This window comes from Electrona antarctica (genome assembly GCF_951216825.1).
Source record: "Electrona antarctica genome assembly, chromosome: 11".
Classification (NCBI taxonomy): Eukaryota; Metazoa; Chordata; class Actinopteri; order Myctophiformes; family Myctophidae; genus Electrona; species Electrona antarctica.
Window position 1 is genome coordinate 35453761 of NC_136792.1, and position 25884 is coordinate 35479644.

The 25884-nt window shown below is 43.2% G+C and overlaps 1 protein-coding gene across 2 annotated transcripts in view; it reads right to left on the reverse strand.

Moving 5' to 3' along the window:
• Positions 1-25884, reverse strand: part of gria4a (glutamate receptor, ionotropic, AMPA 4a) — a gene marked incomplete at both ends in the record, with an annotated part of 202311 nt that overhangs the window by 121894 nt on the left and 54533 nt on the right. For both annotated transcript variants that reach the window (XM_079515075.1, XM_079515074.1), the window contains one exon: positions 6263-6502. In XM_079515075.1, the coding sequence (XP_079371201.1) occupies positions 6263-6502 (240 nt within the window). The remainder of the gene's footprint in view (positions 1-6262; positions 6503-25884) is intronic.

Below are 25884 nucleotides of genomic sequence, written 5' to 3' on the forward strand. Positions count from 1 at the left end.
CTGCAGGAGGATTGTTTCCCTATTTTTGAGTTGACCTAGTGGGATCCTAAACCACTGACAACAGGAGAAATACACACTTTAACATTTGGATGAAAAACACTTAACAGCAAGAGGATCTTTTCTTAACCACTCCCTACAGCAGGAGGATCTGTGTCCCTTTATTTTGTTTGAACGGAACTCTCAAGGACCAATCTTGCTTTATTTCAAAGTGGTGAATTGAATTAATGATTTTGAGTTGAACATTTATTACATTATTTTGTTGGGGGTTTTGTTATTTGTTGATTTCCGTTTGAATATTGAATGCCATTTGATGCTTTTGTTATTTTCCTTAAAGTAAATAATGTTGTAACCCAACCCATGCACCCCGGTTTCAATACAAATACTGTTCCAATCCAACATTTAAGGGTTCTTTATCTTTTATTGAGTCCTTTGTTCGTTTTCCTTGACACCACCTGGCTACACAAAAAAAGGAGAGGCTAAGTTCCTCTCTGGTAGGTACACGCCTGCCTGGCACCCCAAATAAGCTACTGAGGAAACCGTTACTATATATATATATATACACACACCGTATATAACTAGGGCAGGTCTGTTACAAACATGACAGTTTAAAGACTCAATCCCCCCAATTGCTTAATATATTTTTGAAGCTTGCCTGTGAAAATCTTAGTAGTTTCTTGCCTTCTGCATATCTCCAAACCATTAATACAGAGTTGTACATTTAAAATCTGGTTTTCAGACTAGATAGACAGTTCAAACAGGTCTGACGCACGCCACGCCACGGCATGCAACTCGGACACAATGTGACGTCACACTCGCACACCAAAAGCCAATCAGAGCCACACAAAATGCAATATTAGTCAACGAGGAAGTGTCTATAGGGACAACAAATCAATCTCTCCGCGTAACATGACACCATCATGGGTTGTGCTGCGTGATACTGTTCTACCACACCCGTGTGAAGTGAAGGACGCTCTTATCATTCATCATCATACATAATCTCATTCTGGCCGATCACAATTTGCGTCCTCACAATTGGCTTCAATGTTTGTGTTTACACACTTTTGTCTTCAATGTTTGTGTTTACACAAACACTCAAAGCTGGGCATAGGAGGGGCTGGCGCCGCTCAAATTGTCTTCTAAATCTAGTCAACCAGGCCTGCAGTAAGCCATGCAGTGACAGTGTATGCACTGGTCAGTATCCAATGAACTCAATCAACTTACGACCGTCCAACAGGAGTTCATGTAATTCACGGTAAGACTAGGGTGATTAGTATTATTGCCATCAGCTGGGTGGGTCAGTTGTGTAACTTTCCCGACGTGCCGTGATTATTTTTTCTTCAGTTTTTCATGTGTTCATGAGGTGACAGTACTTCATTAGAACCCTTTTGGTGTGGTTGATGTGCAATGATGTCTTCCATTTTAATCTTGGGTTTCTTCCTGGAGGCTGAAACCTTGACAGTCAAACATGCCAATGTAAAAAAAAACAGTGATATAGTGACATCACAATATCATCCCCTGCCCTAACCCCTCCCCCTTTATCATACAACAACAGCTGTGGGTGCTTCAGTTCAGGTGGATCCACCACCCATCAGGCAACATTTTTATGATAATGTATGTATGACTATGAACCCCTGTTATGGCGGGGGGGGGGGATATACAGGGCGCTGCGCCTTTAAGAAAGGTAGGCGGTCTCTAGCTCTTATTTTTGCTAATCCCAGTGGTCAATGGATTATCATCATATTATGGTCAGAAAACGAGTTGAGCGGAACTCTCCTTTAATGAACTGGTGGACGTGTCCACATAAAAATTACATTTGAACAAATACTGTACAATCTTTTGAAAAAAATCTTCCTCCTTATATAATAATAATACCTGATGATCATGTTTTAGGGTGGAAAAAAATCACGGCACTCCAACTTTAAGCTGTGTATGTGTTCAACAACACAGCCATGCAAAATAACACTGAGAGGTGACAAAAGCTTGCCATCCTTAGCAACGGTTGCTAAACTACTGTATTTGGATTGGCATTGGACAATCGCTTTTGGGATGGAGTTTAGCGAAGGGCTAATTGCCTATGAACTATAATCCTGGGTGATACTCTCCCTCAGACCATGATTTTGTGCTGTGATTGGCCAGTAGTCACTTTGATTCACTTTGAGTGACAATTGGGGACTTGGGATTTGGCAAGCCTCAAGCGCGGTCAAAAACGAATTGTTGGAAAAATAGCTAAACAATACCTTGGGACACAGAGTATTTAGGTGTAAATAGTACTGAAATCATTGTTGTAGCACTCAATTAAACCCCATGTGTTCATTTACCTCCAAGAGTCAATACAGTTACACAGTATTTTACTGTGCATGCATGAAAACAACAATGCTCATATGGAGGTTTCTTTTCAACCAGTGTCACTGTGTGTGTAAGTGTACTGCCTAGCCTATAACCCTGGGAAAAACACTGCAAAACGCTGGCCCGGTCGCGCACAATTGAAGTGCTAATCGATGTGCTCTTGCAGGAGAACATTGTTTGAAGTGCCACCCACATCTTGGACCCATGCGTCCGGAGAGTAAAAAGTCATTGGCATAGGTAACAAGTAACCAAAGCACTTTCCCCTGCCCCCATAAACATGCCACTGGTGGTGGGCGTGCGGTGATGGATTACGGCCTCAACTAGGCATAGACGTCTGTCACTATTATATATTAGATGAGATCTTGAAATTAATGGCGACCCACAGGCAGTAGGAGGTGAGCGACATCTTAATTATATTGCATTGAACAGCCTGCCTGGTTGGACAAAAGCAGTGTAGAGGCATGAGAGATGAGAGAGAGAAATTCAGTAACGCTGGTATTATCCTTTAATATCGTATACTATCGTATCCATTTTAGTAGTGTTTTCGGTGTCACCTCTGGTGGCTCCGTATAGTCTGTTAGAACAGCAATTCCAAGAATTCAGTTTGAAACAAAACCACGGAAGTACCACTCCAACAGCGCTGCCTCCGGCTTACCCCGGGCGAGCGCTCCAACAAACTCTCTATAGGAAGGTCTCTATAGGAGGGAAGCTGGCACTACAGCGCACCCTGCTGGTTGGCATGGGCATCTGTTCGGCAGAGAGAAGATATTGTATGAGGGTGGAGATAGCGTGAAAGAACGTGTGCGTTAACGCTCTCCTGGTGAAAACAAGCGGCTGGTGATGCCATGTGTATCGGAGGAGACATGTGGCTGTCTACACTCTCCCAGAACACCACTGGGTGCTCTGCCAATACCTGTTGGCAGAAAACAGGGACCACAGCACACATCGGGGGATTGACAATGACTGAAGTGGGGAGAAAATTGCGAGAAAAAAAAGAAAGAAAATCATCATCATAATCATAAAAGAAAATCTGCATTCCACACCAGAATAGAGTGAAAAGTGACCACGCACGCACGCTCACTCACACGCACGCACACACACACATTTGTGCATGTACTGTATGTGACAGCGTTGTCACACAAGTAAATAAAACTTTATTTACTGTAGCTTATGTCATAAGCATATGAATCACTGCCCCCATGAATATGCATAGGCTTCTGTGCATCAATTCCTCAGCCATTTGTGTGTGTGTGTGTGCGTGCGTGCGTGCGTGCGTGCGTGCGTGCGTGCGTGCGTGCGTGCGTGCGTGCGTGCGTGCGTGCGTGCGTGTAGCAGTGCAGAGCAGTAAAACAGATCAGTTTTACTGCCCATTTTCCAGCACATTACCAGCAGCAGCCCCTTATGACACACCATGATGAAGACATCCATCCATCCTCTCTCCTGCCTCCATCTTTCACCTCCACTTTGTTTTTGTACCCTTGTTTCTCTCCAATTTAATCGTTATGTCAATTAATTCCTCCCCCCACACATGTGTGTTGTCAGTCAGTGCTGTTGTATTGTCTCACCTGCCATGAGGAGCCCCCAGGGTGTGGTTTTTAAGCTCTGGACCACTTATTTCCAACCATTTCTAAGGAACACTGACTGGACCCAACCCGCCACAAGTTTAGCCAATTGAACCCTAGCATCCACATTCTGGGGGGACTATAGAATAGCACATACATATTCGACGTATGCGTATGCAAAGGCTATAAACTTGTGTAATTTAGATAGCATTATGTAGACATAGCACTCTGTAGTCTATACTCATAGTTTCATTGTACAGATATGCCTACAGCAGAGAGCAGTATAGAGACACTCAACAGACACCTACAGTAGAGGAGGACATTCCCAATGTGACTGGGCCTGTTCAAACTGGGCCTGTCCAAACACGGCCTATAAAAACTGTTGGTGATTGTGAACGGTGAAATTATGAAATTGAATTATGAACGTCAGGGTGTGCGTAAAAAAAAGGAAGAGAAAAAGAGTTCCTATGATTGTGAATGATTATTATGGTTCCTATATTTGGTTGGTATAATCTTCTGGAAAAAAGGGAGATGTGGTGTAATCTAGCTAATGTGAACGTGAGTGACATCACAGGGTTCACAGTTCATTATGATGTAACCAGGAAGTATCTGCATTGTTATTGTTCTATGTGGAAGCTAAAGCGGTGCTACTAAGACCAGTCAAGTTCCCTCGTTCTTGGCGATCAATATTATTAGTAGAAAGAACCCAATACGACAGTGTAGCAGGAAAAAAGCAGTATAGCCCAAGTACAGAGCCAACTCATGGAAGACTGGTTGAGAAACAATGCAATGGTGAACCTTTCGTCAGTGGAACTTTGTGTTGACAGCGGTTCTGTTCAGTTTTTATTATTCCAATGCAGCGTGATCTCATTCCTAAGCCATCCAAAATGTGTGGTTTGTCCAAAACCACAATATCTAAAGTCACAATTTATATAGTTTGGTTTAAACTCTGAACTGCTTTGGTTTCAGTCCATTAGGGCCATATTGACTTCACATGGTCCTCACGCACCGGCCACCGACCATTCTTCAAATATGTTTGACATAATTTGATGAATGTCGAATTCTGCCAAGTTTGCCATGAGAACATTGAATGCAAACGTAGAGATTAAAACTATGGCTTCAAATATCGATGTGTTTCTGGCTTGGACAAATGTCAAAATTCTGCTGGTTTGGCGTTAGACCAGGGCTAAATTAATTCCACACATGAGGTCTGTATTATTCATGTCTTGTTCATGTTTGTGGTTCACCTTGTGCATCACCAAGTGGGTCACCAAGGTGCATTAAGGACAGAACTGCGAGTGAGCAGAATTGTGCCGGTATTAATTATCACGGTTTGAACGGAGACCCAGACAGAGAACAACAGATCTGCCTAATTAGATATTGACCCTGTTTACACCCTACTTAGAGCTGCCAGAACACATTGTACTGCACCACAAACAACCTCTTTATTGTTTTCTGAACTATACTTATACAGAAGAACTAATACACTGTAAAATCCTTTGTACATGTGTGGAATTAAATGTGCTTTAAGTGACATGGAGTGTTGTTCCCCTATAGTCTATAATAGACAATACACACTGACATGTTCAGGTCAGGTTCCCAATTTCATCCAATCAGGAGAGAGATAACTCATCCAGGATACAGGATGAGTGATATTAGGATTGATGGAACAAACAAACAAGACAGGGCAGACAACATTTGGAACTGGAACATTGGAAATCCGATGAAAGCATTTTCCCTCCTGATTGGATGAAATTGGTGACCCACCTTTTTATTGAATAGCAGGGGAGACAGGGTCTGTTACTGAAATGACTACTATTAGAATATAGATTGTTTTTGTTTTAACCAAAACATATCTCTTTAATAAAACAGATGGATTTACAGAGTCACCTCAAAAAGCTGAGTTCCTGTCCTTCAGATGTTAACATCTATCATAGTATACAGTATAAGGCCTTTACTGGTGTCGTACAACAAGACAAACACCTTCACATCTATCAGTGGTGTTAGAGATCTTTCCCTCTGTCATACATAATAAGTAAACCAAAGACATTTACCAGTATTAGTGGTGTATAAGACATTTACCGCTATCATTGTCACATAGTATAAAACCAAGACCTTCTAACCTCTATCGGTGTCGTATACGTACAGTTTGTCTCCCAGCCATGAAACTGTCGTGTACACCCAACCCTACCCTTGATGCTGAGAGCCAAGCAGGGAGACATTGGGTCCCATTTTTTATAGTCTTTGGTATGACCCGGCCAGGGAATCTAACCTCATCCTCCCAATCTCAAGGCCGACACTCTAAACACAAGGCCACCGAGCTGGTGCTGGTGTCTAAAAAAAAAGACCTTTACCTCTGTCGGTGTCGTAGAGGAAGACGAAGCCGTTCCAGTCGTAATGGTCGAGCAGCGACAATAGCGCGCCCCTGATGGACGGCCGCAGCTGCAGGGTGAACTGGCCCTCTCCCTCGGTGGGGAAGCTGGGCGTCACCAGGCTGATGTGTAGGGCGCCGCAGAAGGACGTCAGCGTGTTCACCGAGCGCTTGTCGTACAGGCCGAAGATGGCGAAGACGCCCCGCGAGTACTGGGAGCAGACTACAGGAGGAGAAGGAGGAGAGAGGAGGAGAAGGATGGAGAAAGAGAGCAACGTCATTGCGGTTTTTGACAACAACTAGCTGGATTTTGACTGCAGCTACATACCAGAATATCTACCGTTTCCATTAAAATACCAAAATATCTACCGTTTCCATTAAAATAAAGTACACCCTCGCAGTACCCCCCTCCCCTCCTAGAGGGAATTGACCCCCCCCCCCCCCCCTTGTAATGTAAGGACATATTGGTGGAGGTCATTGCTTCTTGCCTAACAATTTAATGTAGATGAGTGGCCAACTGTCCTGCATACAAATGAAATCACCTGTGCAGGAGTAATCCAGCTATTGGTATACAAAATGGACCCTTATAACTGTGATTAAGTAGCCTACAATATTAATTATTATAATATATTTCAACTGTGATAAGTATAATACAATATAAAGTACTACCGGTATAATGTATTACAACTATGAAAATTATAATACACTATAAAGGATTATAACATTATGCAATAAATAGTATTAGAATGGATTACAACTATGATCATTATAATTATAATCTATTATAATACATTACAACTATGATCCTGGTCTAAATAAAAGGTCAGTGAGTGATCAGTCATTATGAAGTGTTTGGCCCCGCTTAGCCTAGCTCAGTAGGTACTTTCATTTAGTAGCACTGAAGTAGGTGGTGTGGGGTGTAGTGGTATTAGGCCATGGCAGTGTAAATCAGGCTTTTTAAAGTGTGTCCTGGGGACCTGCTGGGGTCCTTGAAGGGGGTTCCAGGGGGTCCCAGGGACCTGCTGGGGTCCTTGAAGGGGGTTCCAGGGGGTCCCCAGCTAAATGATTGATAGCTAGGAAGTTAACCACATGGATCAATTCGGGTCTGAGTGTGCAAATGGAACCAAATGTATGCTTGCAGGGTCTGCAACTCTCAGAGAATACAAATGGAACCCTTGCTGTCCATTTGGTTCCATTTGTACGCTCTCAAGTGTTATGGGGATCTGTTGTCTAATGGATACCAAACTGGGGATCCTTGAAATTAGAACAGGGGTACGCACATGTGGTGAAAAACAACCATGCTGCCAGCCAGCCAGCCAGCCACCCAGCCAGCCAGCCAGCCACCCAGCCAGCCAGCCACCCACCCACCCAGCCACCCACCCAGCCAGCCAGCCAGCCAGCCAGGCACACACATAGTCACTTACACACATAGTCACTTAAGGAAGTGGTTGCACCACTTAAAAAGAGAGCGTAGAGTATAATAGTCATCTCTCGGTTTCTGTTTCATTATATGCTAGTGTGTTGCCTCATTGTGTTCATTTAAAAAGTTTCACTGGGCAAATGGTTCACATTCTAGTAGCTTCCCATTTAAAACATTGTTAATTAGTCCCACAGACATTACCCTTTGTGTGTGTGTGTGTGTGTGTGTGTGTGTGTGTGTGTGTGTGTGTGTGTGTGTGTGTGTGTGTGTGTGTGTGTGTGTGTGTGTGTGTTTTGTTCTTCTTGTTCACCATCAGAGCTGATGAAACTCATTCTCTCACACATAACCAGCCATCTCCCTGGACAAATGCATGTTGGGAGATTTCCCACAAGTCATTTTAAGACTTTAATCATGCAAGGATCATCTGCCATTAAATTTCATTAGATTCTCACAAAGTTATCAGTCAAACTGTGAAGGGATAAAGTAGTAAGTAGCCTTGCCGAGCCATGAGGCCCATGGGGCAGGAGCCTATCTCCTGTTTCTGTAGCGTGAGGCAGCTTGATGTACAAGTAAACCCCCTGGACATGACACTAGTATGTTGCAGGGATTTACCCCCAATCCTACCCTTGATGCTGAGTATCAAGCAGGGAGGCACTGGGTCCCATTTTTAGAGTCTTTGGTATGACCCGGCCGGGGATCGAACCACGACCTTCCAGTCTCAGGGCGGACACTCTAACCACAAGGCCACTGAGCTGGTGAGTGAAGGGATAAACCAACCTTAAAATGCTCTGCTTTTCCAATGTGCATGTGTTTTGAGTTTTGTTCTCCATGGGACCATTTTCGGAAAGTCTAGCTTTCCATGCTTTCAAACTGTATTAAAGATGTAACTTTCCTGTTCTATCCCATATTTCTAACCCGGGTATCCTGTGCAAGTGCAGCATTTAAAAAAAAAACTGAGCTAATAGAGCCCTTGCTCTGTTGGGCAAAAACCTCTTATCTCCATTATTTTGTGAATGAATGCCCTACTACTTGATCATACTGCAACTACAGTGTCACACGAAAGTAGCAAAAGTTGATCTGCTACTTTTGCTGTTTTTGGACATATGAGGTTTCCACCAGACGGACTTGAATCAAAAGGATTTCTGACAAAACAACAGCGAGTGTTAGAATATTCATCTCAAGCCAAGCTTCAAGTATTAGCAAGTAGATTTTTCATCCCATACTGAAATGAACTGAGTCCAACGGCTTCAGTGTAAATGGAAAAACAAAATTAGACTGTAGGCCTACAAATGTAACCAAATGGATATTTGCCTTTGAGACAGTCATTATGATCTTGTGCTCTTGGAAAAAGGGCCAGCAGTCGTGTCAAGTGGAGCATGAGTCATAATAGTCAGTGGGCTAAACATGACAGACTGAAGGTCCTATGAAATCCTCCTCCCTCCTATTCAAATGTGAGTCATGTTCTGCTACAACACTGTCACTCAATCCTCCGACACCCTTTCAGCTGTGACACAATAACTACTATCTCCTCTCCTCCCCACAAATCTCTCTCCTCTCCTCTCCTCTCCCTCCGCTCCTCTCCTCTCTGTTCTGCCTCTTCTCCTCTCCTCAATTACTGTACAAGTATCATCTTAACCCGTTAAGAAACTGAAGCCGACTCTACAAAATAATGCTGTCTAAATCAGTATTTCTTAAACGTTTTTGTGCCAAGTACCAAAGCCAGGGAAATTGATATGTATTTGGCCGAGAGAAGAGTTGTGTTAAATTCAGCACTTCAAAGATGTTTTTTTTCTTCCTTTTTTAAATAGCATGCTATATTTGCAGATGCTATATTTTTGAATTGTCAACGTGATCATTTTAAATGACACAGACACTCTCCCGGTTTTAATGGGTTAAGCATTTAGCAACAGTCTTATCCACAGCGACATTACAAGAGCGAGATTGGAGTAGACGGAGTTAAGTATAAACCCTCGTCAACAAACCAACAGGGTAAATGTAGTCACGCTGAGAGAACAATACAGTGTCTCAGAGAAAATGAGGCATTCCTGTCCTTTCTTTATCATTTACACATTCTATTCTACCACATATGCACAGTGTGTCTTGAATCAGGTGACCCACGCACGCACGCACGCACGCACGCACGCACGTGATGAGCGCGTGCACCAGCCACTGTGACTATGATTTCCTTCTCTCTCTCTCTCTCTCTCTCTCTCTCTCTCTCTCCTCCACGACTCCACCCCCTCCTATACCATCCTTCTGTGACACTCCTTCAGGCAAGACACATTTTTGATCTCCCACTCAATCCTGTGTCATAATTCACCTCCCTGTGACACTAAAAAAGTTAACAATGACACGCACGCGCGCACGCGCGCACGCACGCACGCACGCACGCACGCACGCACGCACGCACGCACGCACGCACGCACGCACGCACACACACACACACACACACACACACACACACACACACACACACACACACACACACACACGCATCATTTCCATCATATGTAGACGAGCATATTGGCTATTTTTGTACACAAAGATTAAATTCCCATTGACAATGAATGGATGATGTATGACGATATGAATGAATTTTATTTATATAGCACCTTTCCAAACATATAGTTACAAAGTGCTTTACAGACAGGTTATAAAACAGTAATCATAAAAGACATCAAAACAATAAAACATCAAAACAATTAAAAACAATATTAAGAAAAACACTTGGCATACAAATGTGTTTTTAAAAGCGGTTTAAAAGAAGACACTGACTCTGCTAGCCTAAGGGCCAAGGGCAGGGAGTTCCAGAGCAAAGGTGCCCGAGCCGCAAAGGCCCGGTCACCCCGAGTGACCAGACGAGTTGCAGGAGGAACTAGGAGGGCCCTATCCAAGGATCTGAGGCAGCGCACAGGATTATGGGTTTCCAGCCAGTCTGTTATATAAATGGGAGCTAGACTATGTAGAGCTTTAAAAGTAATCAATAAGATCTTAAAATCAATTCTGTAGCTCACAGGGAGCCAATGAAGAGTAGCTAGAATAGGTGTGATATGCTCAAGTTTTCTAGTGTTGGTGAGAAGGCGTACCGAGTTCTGCACCATCTGGAGGCGAGATATGTTTTTCTTGCTCATACCCGAGTATAGTGAATTACAGTAATCCAGTCGTGAAGATATGAAAGCATGTATGGTTTCCAGGTCTGCATATGACAAAAAAAGATTTAACTTTAGCGATATTCCTGATCTGGTACCGTGGTAACATTACAAGACTGGACTACTTTGGTGACTTGGGTGTTGAAAGAAATATCCGGAACGAAGAATGTGTGATGTTTGGAGATAGGGTGCCAAGTTCAGAGTGAAATGAGTGGGTTGAGTTTGGGGGACCAAATATGATTATTTCTGATTTGGATTCATTTAATTGTAGAACATACTGAGACATCCAACTCTTTATGTCAGAAAGACATGCATGTCTGTGCGAGAGCCCCTCACTTCACACGCGTGGGTGGGATTTTGTACAGTAAAACTGTGATGTGACAATAAAGATGATTCTGATTCTGCCTCTCAGCCTCCTATTTTAGCCTCACCCTTTCTCTTGCCCTTTGTCTCATTCTCTCACTCTTTACTCACACTCTCCTTTCCATGTGGTTCTCTCTCTCTCTCCCCACCCCCCCTCTACCTATAATTCCTCTACCTATAATTCACCTCTCCTCCCCTCCCCATCCCTCTCCCTTGTTCCCTCCTTGGTGGGTCTGAGGTTTAATTCCATTATCATCCGTAAGCCTCGGTGGGGGACCCGCACAGGGAGCTGTGTGGGGGTAAACACCACAGGGAGCTGGGTGGGGGTGGCTGAGGTTAAGACTTCCGCCAATTAAACAAAGCAGAGGCTCCCTGGGCCCCGGAAGCTGATAAGGTGAGGGTGTGTGGGGGGATTTATAACTGAGATTATGACGTGAGCCGTTCAATTTGAAGAGAGCTAGCATGCAACGTATATTTAGCCTGTCATTCAGGAGTTCAGGAATCACAAAAGTCTGCTTATATACTTTTGTAGTACAGTGATGTTATGCAAAATAAAAGGACCAAATACATGATGCTATGCAACGTGTGACAGAGAGTTGCTGTCGGGCAGAAACATTCTTATCTCCATATTCTAAAGGTGGCCTTACACTAGCCGATAATCGGGCATTTTTGACGCTCGGGGGGTGCCCGACCGCTCAAAGCGCGATCGGGATCGGCCCGATCAACATCAATAATGTTTGATATTTGCTCTGCCCCGCTCCGATTATCCTGTAGTGTGTGGTGCTATAAGATTTCAGATTGAAAAAAATCGGCTAGTGTAAGGCCACCTTAACTTTTTTTCTCCCCTAAATTAATGCCCTGCTTGTTCATTTTTGAGCTTGTAGATCTGCTACTATTTATATTTTTGAATTTAAATTCTGAAAACGAACAGCTTTCATCAACACAAATCCGCAACACTTCTGAACAAAATGTCTGCTAGGCGAATGTAGGTGAGACATTTCGCATCTGTCTGGAATCGTTTTCCTCGATTGGCCAACCCAACCCATCGGCTTCGTGGACTGGGCTGACTTCACGTGATGTTTGTGAAGCCGAGCCAGGTGGAGTTGATTAATGCTGCTGTAGCAGTGGCATGCAAGGTTTATGCCTTTGGAAGCGACTACAATGACAGCAGTGATCAGCTGGGTGTAACATATTCAACAGTGCATCTTTACACTGGATGAAGTTTCCCCAGTGACGTATATAAAAAACATATATGCAAAATGTACTCACTGTTTTCTAAATGGTCTATTCCACTGGTGCCAAAACACTGGGTCGTTTTTCTTTTTCTTTTTGTAATTTCATTAAGAAATAAAAGACAAATCAAAGAAATTCGATAAATTAGAAAACAAATTAAGCAGTAGTGAAAATAGGCAATATACAAGCTCACACTGTGGCGCGTGTGCTATTTTCACTAGTTTGGGTCCTGGGGAGACATCACATTTCTCTTTTTGGTCACGGGCTACTTTGGGAACCACTGGTCTATTCCATCAACAAACCATATCAGGTCCTCAAGGGAGGCTGAAATTGGTGTGGAACTGTCAGGTGAGATCTGGAGTGAGGGTTTGAAGAGGATCGAGGGATGCACCGCAATTCCGACTTTGTGGCTTCCGAGTGCGGTTAGGGACAGGGTTAGTAATGCGCCATGTCGGAATGGCGATGCATCCGAAACATTCGCTCAGGCTCAGTCAATGCCAGATTGCAGCTTGTCCAGTTCAAAGTTATGCACAGATTACATTACTCTTAAGGTTAATGTATCCAACTGTAGGGATGTCCCTATCACGTTTTTTTGCTCCCGATCCAATTCCGATCATTTGATTTTGAGACATACCGATACCGATCTTTCCCGATCCAATCTTTATATTTTTATATAACACTTATGCCATATCACAATAGCAAATATTCTAATCTATGTCACTCTAGTGTAGTCTGTTGACTCTGTTGTGTTGCCTTATTATTGAAAGGCAAAATGTGACTATACTTTTATTAGAATTACTGTTTTTTTTCTTTCTATGAAAGCATGGAATCATAGCAAAATAATGATGTATTGGTTAATGTCAAAACTGAGTAGCGGAGCTTTTGCTTGGCATCCCAAAAAAATACACTTCCCAGAGTGCAACAGAAAAATGACCGCTGCTCATTAGGAGCACCTGAAGACTTTAAAAGGCCATTCAAACGAAAGACTACAGAAGGTCCAAGTTCTTTCAGAGTTCAGCCCAAAGACGTCAATGGTCTGTTGAAATGTTTATTTACTTGAATGTTTGAAATGCTGCTTAATCTGATCATGGTTTAACCACTACAATTTAAATTGTTTAGGAACACATTGTAGAACACATTCATTGTGTGTGTTAATTGGGCACCATTCTGTGTTCACACTTGACAGTGTTTGGAAATTGATTTCATTAATTATTTAAAAATTAAGAATAATTTAAAAGATTACTACTAAAATGTAGACAATTCATGGTTCACCATGTTAAATGTTTAGACTGCCTATTTAGAAAAGAGCTGATCTACAAGCTCAAGGATCCGCTATTTATTTATTGTGCTTAGATGTTTACTTGATTTGAAACATTTATCTATTCCATTTAAAGGGTTTAAATGGTTAATTTGTGTTTCATTTAAAATGTTGACTTTAATAAATTGGAGTTTAAAAGACATTTAAATTAGACATTGAATTGCTTAAAATAGATTGAATTGTTTAAAGACATGTGCTTGTTTAAAATACTGTATTGCGAACCTTGTTAACCTTTTGTTTTTCTGTCTTCAAAGGTTTACAACCTACATGATTAATGAACCAATCAACAACATTCAGTTCAAAAGAAACAAAGTTGGAAAATAAAAAGTTGATTGAGTTGTCTCTAGTCCTTGAGTTGAACAGGAAATGAACTTGACAGTTAATTAGAGTGAATACAGTTCTACAGCTTATAGGACTGAAGTCAAGTTAAAACTCATTCAGAGAGAGTACTACAGACACCTATGCCATCGTGCAAAGCGGGGGTTACATTTCCTTAGTTTTCATCATAGCTACTGTAGGTGTCTTTCACGCCTCTAGTTTTTGTTTGATGATCTCTGACTTGGACCAGAAGGAAAACAACTAGCATAAACACAACAGTTTTTTTTCTTTTGTTTTTTACAAAATCTCACTGCTTATACATTATTTGAGATTTACATTAGACAATAAAATATCTAATCTTTTCTCCCCGATTCCGATCTTTTGAAAATCATGTGATCGGAGCTGATTCCCGATCTGATCGGGACAACCCTATCCAACTGTGTCTGATACTTGTGACAGATGCAACATCTCCAAGGGCACTTGGATATGTTGGTTACACTTTCTGGTCTTTCCCAAAGATTGTTGTATTCTAAAAAAAAATGCTTGGTATACCATTTTCATATCGAACCTAATGCACTCACTCTCACTCTTCGGCTTTGGCACTTGTAACAAAGATAATTATTTTAACAGAGTGGAGGACTTGGTAAATGGTGCATTTATATAGCGCCTTAATCCAAGGTGCTTTACAGAGATTGTGCATTACATTCACCCATTCACACACACTTTCACACACCGATGCCGGCGGGGGAAACCATGCAAGGCACCACAACCTGCACATCGGGAGCAATGAGGGGTTCAGTGTCTTGCTCAAGGACACTTTGACGCTGGGGAGCCCGGGTTTGAGCTGGGAACCTTGCAGTTCCCATCCGGTCACTCTACCCCTGAGCCACTGCCGCCCCTTCTATTAAGGGGCTTAATGAGTTTGTATCACTGATACATTTGGAGAGGCTGCACATGTGTTGCAACAAATAGGACAGTTTAGCAACATTCAAATACATCCGTGGAGGAAAAACACATTCCACTATACAACCACCAAAATGTGGAATGCCCCAAGATTCACAAAAGCTCAACTACCAAACCAAATTTAAATCTGACCTAAACACATCGTCCTCAAAATCTAATCGCTTCAACACAGAGGCAATGCCATGCTGGCCTGGAAAATGAATGCTCTACTTCATACAACAGTGTCGCACACAAGACACAAGTAGTGAAAATAGCAGATCTATAAGGCACACACGCTATTTTCATTGTTTTTTAATAATAGAAAAAGGAACTGTTTTGTACTAGATATCCAGGTGGCTCTGAGTGGTGTTCACAACTAGATCCACATCCGTCTCCATATATGGATGGGTGGGCTGCAAATATTTGAGATTTTTCAAGTCTGCCCTGGACTGATACGGGCACTTCTGGCTGCATAGTGCTTTGAGATAAGACTCAAGTTATTCCCTTGTGCAAGCATGGCTCCAGTCCAGAGCACATCCAACGGTAAAACCTACATCACTTCTATCCTCCATTCAACCCATTATGTTCATCTCTGTCCCTCGTGTTCTGCCTGTTCTCACTACTGCATACATACATTCACACTTTGTTTTCCTCCCATTCCTGTTTGTCTGTTCAAATCTACTAAAACAGACGTTCTCTCTCTCTCTATCTCTCTCTCTCTCTCTCTCTCTCTCTCTCTCTCTCTCTCTCTCTCTGGGCAGCATTGTGGAGGCGTAAAAGTAATAAAATTGTGTGCTAACCTCGCTTCATAAAGCATTAATGAAAGGAGAGCGGTGATACCAGGGTGGATCATTGCCACTGTAAAACCACCGGACACAATATTGTTCTCCTGAGACCTCCGCCTCTCTCTCTCTCTCTCTCTCTCTCTCTCTCTCTCTCTCTCTCCCTCTCTCTCTCCCTCCAAGTTCTCACGTGTCCTCTCTCCGCGTGTCATTCCTTCACCTCTCCTTCAAACTGCTAACGTGGTATTTTTTTTAATCCCCCTCCCTCTCCCAAGGTTCTCTCTACTCCACCTCCATTTGAAAATACTAAAACAAGCTGACATTGGGTGGTACGTTGTGTTTACGGTATTTAATCTGGCAGTGAATGAGTTCATGTGAATCCAACACCATAATGTCAAACAAGTCTATGCAACTTATCTATGAAAAAGATGAATCTGAAACAATTGTATACAATATAGCTGCTTCATCTCTCTCTCTCTCAGCTAAGAGGTCGTTGGTCAGAAAAACGTTAAAAGACCTACAGTAGTTTACTGAGGCACTACGCTGTCTCTCTGCATGTGTTTACCTTACTTATTTTACCCATCACAACCTACCCTGCATTCTTTCCTTAACCACTTAAACCCTCTACACTAAACGGGGCCTCAGTTGGCTTTGGACTTGGACCACTTGGTCTATGCGCTGTGAGCTTGTAGATCAGCTATTTTGGGCTAATATTATTTCAGAATTATATGGATGCTGTGGTTCAAAGTGGTTAATTCTTTCCACCTTCTCTCTCTCTCTCTCTCTCTCTCTCTCCCCTAGCTTCCAGAGGGGCTGTCTGTTTGTATTTCAGATGACAGCAACAACAGATGCTCAGAGACAAACCTGCTACTGATTCCTCTGCTACGGCAGGTCTAAACACAAGGAGGTGTGCACGCACGCACGCACGCACGCACGCACGCACGCACGCACGCACGCACGCACGCACTCACGCACGCACGCACGCACGCACACACGCTGTTGTGCATGCACCTGCCTTCAACCTTGCATATCGTCTCATGTTGAAAGGTGTTCCTTTTCAGGATTCAAACTCGAAGACAGCAAATGTAGCAGATCTGCAAGCTCAAATCAAGCTTGTAGATCTGCTACTGTTGATGCTTTTGCGTGACACTGTACTGTGATGAAGTAGAGCATTAGTTTACGAGAAAAACACAAAAAGCTAAAATATGGAGATAAGAGGATTCTGCCCGACAGCAACAATATACACTGTACACATGCTGCAACCGTGCATTGAAATATACTCACACACACACACTGGTGTCCATAGACACACACACACTGGTGTCCATAGACACACACACACACACACACTGGTGTCCATAGACACACACACAAACACATAGGCACACACTATAGTACTGATGCTGCATGCAGTCGTGCTCCACCCATTAGACTCACAGTAACAATCCACCCACTAGCCGGAGAGTCATTCTGCAGTATACGCACGCACGCACGCACGCACGCACGCACGCACGCACGCACGCACGCACACACGCACGCACGCACGCACGCACGCACACGCACACGCACACGCACACGCACACGCACACGCACACACACACAGGGAGAGAGACAGACAGAGAGAGAGAGAGAGAGGGTGAGAGAGAGACGTTCTGCGGTATTCAAGCAGACAAAGCCACAGCGAACACAAAACACCACAAGCTCTAAGAAGCAACTCATACAGACTGACTGGGCACAGAGTGTAGTGGTGGACAGTAACTGAGTACATTTACTTGAGTACCTAATTCATCTTTGAAGTAGTGTGTGTGTGTGTGTGTGTGTGTGTGTGTGTGTGTGTGTGTGTGTGTGTGTGTGTGTGTGTGTGTGTGTGTGTGTGTGTGTGTGTGTGTGTGTGTGTGTGTGTGTGTGTGTGTGCAGATGTGCGCGTGTAGATGTGCGTGTGCGCGCGTTATTGTATCGACTTTAGACGTACCCCCCGTCCTACCCAGAACAGTGTCATCCAAGGCCAGCCAGTGGAAATCGTACCCAATTATAAGTATCTTGGCACGATCATCGATAATAAATTGAAATGCTTGCTGTGCAAGAAGGGCCAGCAATGCCTTTACTGCCTAAGAAAATCGGCTTGGTTTAATGTGGACAAAAGCCTGATGAAACTGTTTCTCCTGTATCTGTTGGTATGGTAACCTCGTTATCAAAGATAAAAATTCCCTTGGGAGAATTGTAAAAACTGCTTCTAAAATTACTGGCATCCAATTGGAGAGCCTTGATTTCTTCTATAATAGGCCTATATCACAGCCCTTCCCCGCCCCCTTTCCACGCCCCCTTTCCAGACCTATAGGTGTTGACGTGACGTCACTCCATAGACATTACATGTTAAAAGACCTACATGAGTAAGGCTGTGGACCAGAGCTACATCCCTACCTGCTTTCTCTGCACCATTTAAGGCCGTTTCCAAATGTTAAAATGTAAAAGACCAATATTATTATGAAGAAAACAAGATGTTAAGACCGCTAAACCAAATAGAATAAAGTTTACCTTCAGAAGAAACGTTGTTTGCGTCACCACTAGGTCTGGAAAGGGGGCATGGAAAGGGGGTGAGGAAGGGCTGTGAGATAGGCCTATAGACAGCTGCTCAAAAAACGCCCTGTCCATCCGCTCAAATAGTTCCCACCCACTCAGTTTGGGGTATATGCTGCTGCCATCTGGCCTTCGCTTGTGTGTCCCTATAGGACAACAAAAAACAGGTACAAATACTCCTTTGTCCCTGCCTCGATCCGAGCAGTTAATGCACTTTGCTCACTTTGCTCTTGGCACTTTATGATGCTTCACTTTGTACTGTACTGTACTGTACTGTACTGTACTGTACTGTACTGTACTGTACTGTACTGTACTGTACTGTACTGTACTGTACTGTACTGTACTGTACTGGCAACTCTTATTTTCTTATCCTTTTTTATCAATTGCACAGATGTGCCCACTATGTTGTCCTGTGCTTGCTATGTTGTCACATGTTGCTGTGTTGTACTGTTTTTACGTTTCAAACCTCTATGATCTGCTGTAAACCAAATTGCCCCCCCCACCCCCCCCAATGTACCCCCCAAAAAAGAGCAAATGTTCTGCCCGACAGCTGCGACATATGTTCCGCTGCTTTCAAAGAGATGAGGTGTCGTGTCATTGAAAAACCGGCATTATACCTAATGGGGTGCAGGGCAGCCTGGGGCGGTCGGAAATAACCAGTGTTTTGTGGGGAATTAGCCTCAGGCCAAGACTTAGCCTGAGGCAGAGGAATAACCCATGGGCCCTGCAGGGCTACACAGTCAAGAGAACACTAGTGTCTCAAGCTAGACAACTATTCCACCATCTCTGAAAGCTATACAGAGTCTGACTGTAACTATACGCCTACTGAAAGTTGAGAACATGAAGTTGTCATTTTTGTCATTTCCATCCCCCTCCCTCTCCCAATTCTATTTTTATACGGTAATCTCGAAACCATGGAGATTGTACAACAATACATTTCACCCACTGTCTTACACCTGCATACTGTATGTGATGTGACAATAAAGATGATTCTGATTGTATTTGCAATTGGTCACACCAATCTGACCAAAGCAGAAGAATGACATCCAGCTAGGGGGTCCTTGAAGGGAATATAGAGAATGACATCCAGCTAGGGGGTCCTTGAAGGGCTTCACCCAATCAAATGTTAATATAGTGTCTCTGGTCGGAATATTGGGTAGTCGGATTTATGGGTGTTGCATTATTGGGACGTTGGACTAACGCTATATGCACCCGACTTCATTACCCAAGAGTCTCTGCAAGCATGTCCGGCCATTCCAAAAAAAAAAACAATCTGTATGCACAATATTTGTCTTTGGAATATAGTGGAGGGAAAAAAAAGGGTGCTCAAGTAAATGTTTGTTACTTTCCACCACTGGAAAAGAGCCAATAGAAAACCAGGCTAGTAGATCTCCACTTACAGTGTGAGCTATCTCGTTATGACACAAACTGTGATTCACTTGTCTGGAAGAAGGCCATTAGATTATGTGTTGTAATGTCTGTGCGTGCGTGCGTGCGTGCGTGCGTGCGTGCGTGCGTGCGTGCGTGCGTGCGTGCGTGCGTGCGTGCGTGCGTGCGTGTGTGCGGGCGTGTACGTGCATGTGTGTGTACGTGTGTACGTGCATGTGTGTGTACGTGCATGTGTGTGTACGTGTGTACGTGTGTGTACGTGTGCGTTGTAGCCTATGTGCGTGTGGTGCAGACCGTTGCTGGCAGGGTACAAACCTTGTATGTCCTAAACAGTTCTGTTTATATTATCGTAAATAAATACTGCATTAATAGTGAAAATAGCGATCTGTTATTTTCAATGCTTTTATATGATGAGATACCCATCATACAAGAGTGTCAGGGGACGATGGCAGGTTGAAATATGGAGATAGGAGGTTCCTGACATCAATGAGACCCCAAATTGAATTACAAACCAAACAGTGTCATGTCGACCGTCCATGAAACGCTTGCGGCGACTACAATTTGGCATTACGCCAGCTGATCTCTCAGCTGTACATCTTTCCACTAGGGGTCTTGCACGGCCAAGCGCACGCACGCACGCACGTGCGCGTGTGCGTGCGCTCACTACTCAAAGAAACAGGTGCGGGAGCTCTCTCTCTTAATCATACAAAACATACTGCCAAAGCATCTCTCTTTCTCTCTCTGTTCTTTTATGTTCTCTCCCAATTACATTGTATAAGGCTTTACATTTGGCATGAAGTTTTAATCATACAAAACATACTTTTTCTCTCTCTCTCTCTCTCTCTCTCTCTCTCTCTCTCTCTCTCTCTCTCTCTCTCTCTCTCTCCCTCTCCCTCCCTCCCTGTGCAGTGTTTTCTTGGCAGTAGTGTGTGTTCTCATCACTGTCAGACTCCCGTTTGGATTCTGGAACCCCTTGTTTCCTGTTCCGCATTCACATGGAATCAGGCAAGCGGTAGACGGCAAACGGCACAACCTGCTGGACGGCACAGAAGGGTAAAAAGATGAAACATTGATGCCGCCTGCCGTTACCGTCGCCGGTTCTGGCTGCCGGGCTGCCGTGCCGTCCGGTTCCGTTTACCGTCCTGCTCCCGTCCACTAAAATGAAGTCCGGTTTTGCCGCCTACCGCTTGCCTGATTCCAAGTGAATGCAGCATTAAAGAAGGAGAGATGAGTGGGCTCATTCAGCGGTTACCATTAGACCAGCACTTTACAATGATACCATCGAGACAGAAAGAGACACACATGCACACACGTGGGCACGCACACACACACACACACACACACACACACACACACACACACACACACACACACACACACACACGTGCGAGCGACGGAACACAGCCAGACAGCACATTATCCTGTAATCTGCGTGGCATTAGAGTGGATCAGACATGAAAGCCATGTAACCACTGTTATATGTGCTCTATGCCAATCAGTGTTCATCTTCAGGTATTATACAGTATGTGACCGCCAGAGTCACACTGCACAGGTCCGTGTTTGACAACCCGTGCCCGCCCCGCCTCCATAGCAATCAGGTAATATCAGGCTACATTTCAGTTAAATAGATATTTTGTCCCAGTCCGCAAGCTGTTAGTTGAATTTGTATATAAGCTAATTTCAATACTTAGCCACTGTTTGGAATTGTGCTCGCTTTGTTACTTATTGACGTGAGTCGTGTTATTATTCCCTTAATTGTGGATCAGCTATATGTACACAATAGCCTGTCATTTTGTTGAGTTTACATACATACACGATCCCTCATTATATAGAATAGAATAGACCAGTATTGATCCTGCGCTAGAGGCAGCACAGCAGTCAAGTTACATTTACAGAGCAAGAGAGCACTGTGAGGAACAGTCATCGGAAGAAAACGTCTAACAAAACTATCAATGATGAACAAAGAGTAGCGTATATGACATTATATTCAATGTTTTTGCAGGACAAGGATCACTTAGCTGAGAAAGAGATGGATCAGGAATCCTTGCTAGATATTTATGTGAATGTCAGTTTCATGTTAATGTGTATTTCCAGACATTTAACCATTCAAACCCTCAACACTTAGCAAACCACACATTTGGCTCTGTACTTGGTCTGCTCTTTTCCTATATAGCAAACCTCTTCACCGTAAATAGCTGATATACAAGATCACAACGCTTCACGAGTTTGCAACACGTTCATATCAGAAAGTGTGGTTGTGGGAAGGCCTGTAATCTTAGAGGTAATGTGGGTAATACTATTGAAGAAAACATGGGGAACAATACAACAGGACAGGTTGAATAATGCTTTTTTCACAGCAATAATAGAAGGTAAGCAAACGGTATGCGCACAATATAAAATCACAGCGTGTGTCATTACAGAATCCCACCCTAAGCTGCTCAACTGAGCCAAAGCAGAAATTGATTATCTTGTCCGTCACACTGCAGAGAAAGTTCAAAGTTCTTGACTGGGGAAATAAATCCAATAAAAGTTTTCCCACTGTTCAAATGATGTCTGACATTGCTTCTCTCCCTTAGCTTTCCCCTTATGTCTTGTTCCGTCTGGCGCTGACATTGTTATGAAATCCATACAGAGAGACGGTGCTCCCTGACAGAATATTGATCGACAGCCTTTATCTTTTATCTTGTCTTTGCACAAAGTGCAGCTCAGGTGGGATAACGAGTCTCTGTCAGCGTTCGAACATATAGGAACTGGACACGCTAGTAATAATAGCTCAGATTTATATAGTGCTTATATAGTAGCCTATATATAGTGCTTATATAGTCGCTTTAGGGAGGAAATCATGGTTTTGGAAACATTTATGAATTCTGTAGTGTAAAGTTTGGCGGTATATTTAAATTGTGTTTGCTTACATTTCCATACTTGTTGGAAAAAAAACCAAAACCCCAGATGAATCTAGTAGTATGTGTAGTTTCTTCAGTCGAACGGGTGCACAATGTCTACACTTCAGTCAAAATAACCAATATACGTTCGCTATAGTCTACTCACAGAAACAAGGGCGGTTTCAGACTGGAGGGAGAAAGGTTTTAGTTACTCCAGTGTGCCACATACAGATCTGGTTAATGCCATGTTTCTATTGACAAGGGTGTGTGTGTGCGTGCGTGCGTGCATGCGTGCGTGCGTGCGTGCGTGCGTGTGTGCGTGCGTGCGTGCGTGCGTGCGTGCGTGCGTGCGTGTGTTATAAGATAAGTTAGCATAAGTTAACCCTCTATCGATCCATGTGTCATAACAGCGACAACAGCATTGATAAATGACAGCCGTTATTTGAAGATGGAACCTTAAGGCACTGAGGAAATCCAATACAAAACAGTGTGCACTAACCTCCGAGCTGTTGTATTATCCCATTGTATTATTGTACTATCGCCTACACTATGTCATATAGACATGAAATAGATAATGCTATAATGTCAGGCATGAAACCTCTTAACTCCAATTTTCCATATTCTAATGTTCTGTGTTTTCAAATATTTATTTTAAGTAGCGACCTAGTTGGTCGTACTACAGCGTCACACAAAAGCATCAAAAGTATAGTCGCTTTGCTCCGCGTTTTCGAACTTGTGGATCTGCTACTTTTGCCGTTTTTACATTTTAATCCTGAGAAGCAACAGTTTTGGACATACGGTATGAGGTTTCCACCCGACAGAGACGATATCAGATATTAAATCAATAGTGAGCATCTCTCTCCATTGTCTATTGAACCTTCCCCTGACCTCACCGTAGGTCTTATCCTCGTAATGCCAGAGGTTAGCAAAGCTGGCAGGCTGCATGCTGCTGTCAAAGCTAAACTATTAAAAAAATGAAGAAGTGTATGAGTCGCTGTGGAGAGAGAGAGAGAGAGAGAGACCACACTCCCTGGCCCCTTTTTCACCGGTTGGGAACCGGTTCAGTTCTTTTTGGTTTTTAGTCCATGAACCAGACCTCCACAATTGGAACGTTAATTATGAATTGAGTGGGAAAAACCAGACATTAAATTGTTATTGTTATAAGTAAATTATGATATATGATAACCCTTCTACAGTAGTAGCTTTTTCATATTTTCAATTGTTTCATATTTACCTATTATAATGCCTAATTCGCATATTTAAATGTACAATTTCAGAAAATTTGTAATACAATAAATCATTGTCTTCGTGTAAGTAATCAACTGGGGAGGTTTCATGGTGATAACTATTAATTAAATTTTTACCTATCATGTATACAGTATAGTCTGTAGGTGAAAATTTCAAAATGTTTGATAAATACTGTATGAAAAAACATATATTAATTTAAGATAAAGCCCCATGCCTATAGAGCGTCGCAGTCCCGCCCCCTTTCATGACGACGCTAGGACCAGAAGTGAATTCCTCATTCATTTTTCCCATAGACATTTCAAAAGGTATTTATTTAAAGACGAAAAAAGCCAACTCGAGTTGTGACAAATCATGACAAAAAACACAACATTTTGGGCCAAACAAATAAATTACAAAGAAGAAAAACAACAAAAAAATTGTGTTTGAGTTGGCTTTGTATGAGGCTTAAAAGGTCTTTAGATAAATACTTTTTGAAATGTCTATGAGGAAAAAGAACGGGGAATCATTGCCTGGTCCCTGGTAGGGGGCGGGACTGCTACGCTCTATATCCTTGAAATGAAAAAGGTTTAGAGTCAGAACAATGCTTACAGAAAAACCATGAATTAATTGGCGTGAAAGCTTAAAACTTGTTTCCACCATCACCTCCACAGCCACATCCATCACCCACCCCCCCATCCCCATCCGTGCGAGCGTGTGTTTGCATGTGTGTGTGTGTGTGTGTGTGTGTGTGTGTGTGTGTGTGTGTGTGTGTGTGTGTGTGTGTGTGTGTGTGTGTGTGTGTGTGTGTGTGTGTGTGTGTGCACGTGCGTGCACGTGCGTGCATGCGCATGTGAGACAGTGATTCATCCATTTCACTCAAGTCATCTTTAACCACTGTTAAGGAAGCCACAGCCCAGTGGGCCTGCCCTGTACGAATGCACTCATCTATCACACGCACGCACGCACGCACGCACGCACGCACGCACGCACGCACGCACGCACGCACGCACGCACGCACGCACGCACGCACGCACGCACGCACGCACGCACGCACGCACGCACGCACGCACGCACACACACACACACACACACACACACACACACACACACACACACACACACACACACACACACACACACACACACACACACACACACACACACACACACCTAATATCTGAACCATTTCTCACAGAGAGATGGGGAGAAGGGTACACATGCATCGAGAAAATAAGAAGGGAATGGAAACACTGTTTTTAATAAAAATCTCTCTATCTCTCTCTCTCTCTCTCTCTCTCTCTCTCTCTCTCTCTCTCTCTCTCTCTCCCTCTCTCTCTCTCTCGGGAACAGGGTCAGTAGAAGCTGAATCCATGGCCAGAGGCCTGCCAGAAGCCAGTCTTAGATTAGATTAGCCTATTGTAAAATTATCATCCGTCTGGAACAATTTGCTGAGATGTGAGGGCAAGAGGATGTGTCCGTGTAGCAGAAAAACAAAGTTTGTACACATATTATCATCATATCATATCATATCATATCATATCATATCATATCATATCATATCATATCATATCATATCATATCATTGAGTACCACAGACGAATAACAGTCTAAGTCCACACTATTGATCCATAATATATAAATGATAGATAAGGGTTCAGGACAACGAGGCCTTTTCGTGGAGGGGTCATTCTGAAATTTGGACTTAGACTGTTTTTCGTCTGTGGTACTTTATTATAGCTATTAAACCAATAAACATCTAAACCATGGGTGGGCAACTTTGAAGATGAAGAGGGCCACTATGTTTCCACATGACTCACTCCAGAGGGCCACATTGCATAATACTGTTGTAGCAAAAATAGCCGATCTACAACAATATACAATATACTATCATAAAAATCACACCTGTGTGAAGTGAGGGGCGCTAATATATTAAAGTCTAACTCATGTTGATTAGGTGATGTAATGATGATGTAAAACAAACGGTGACAAAACAAACATTCAATTC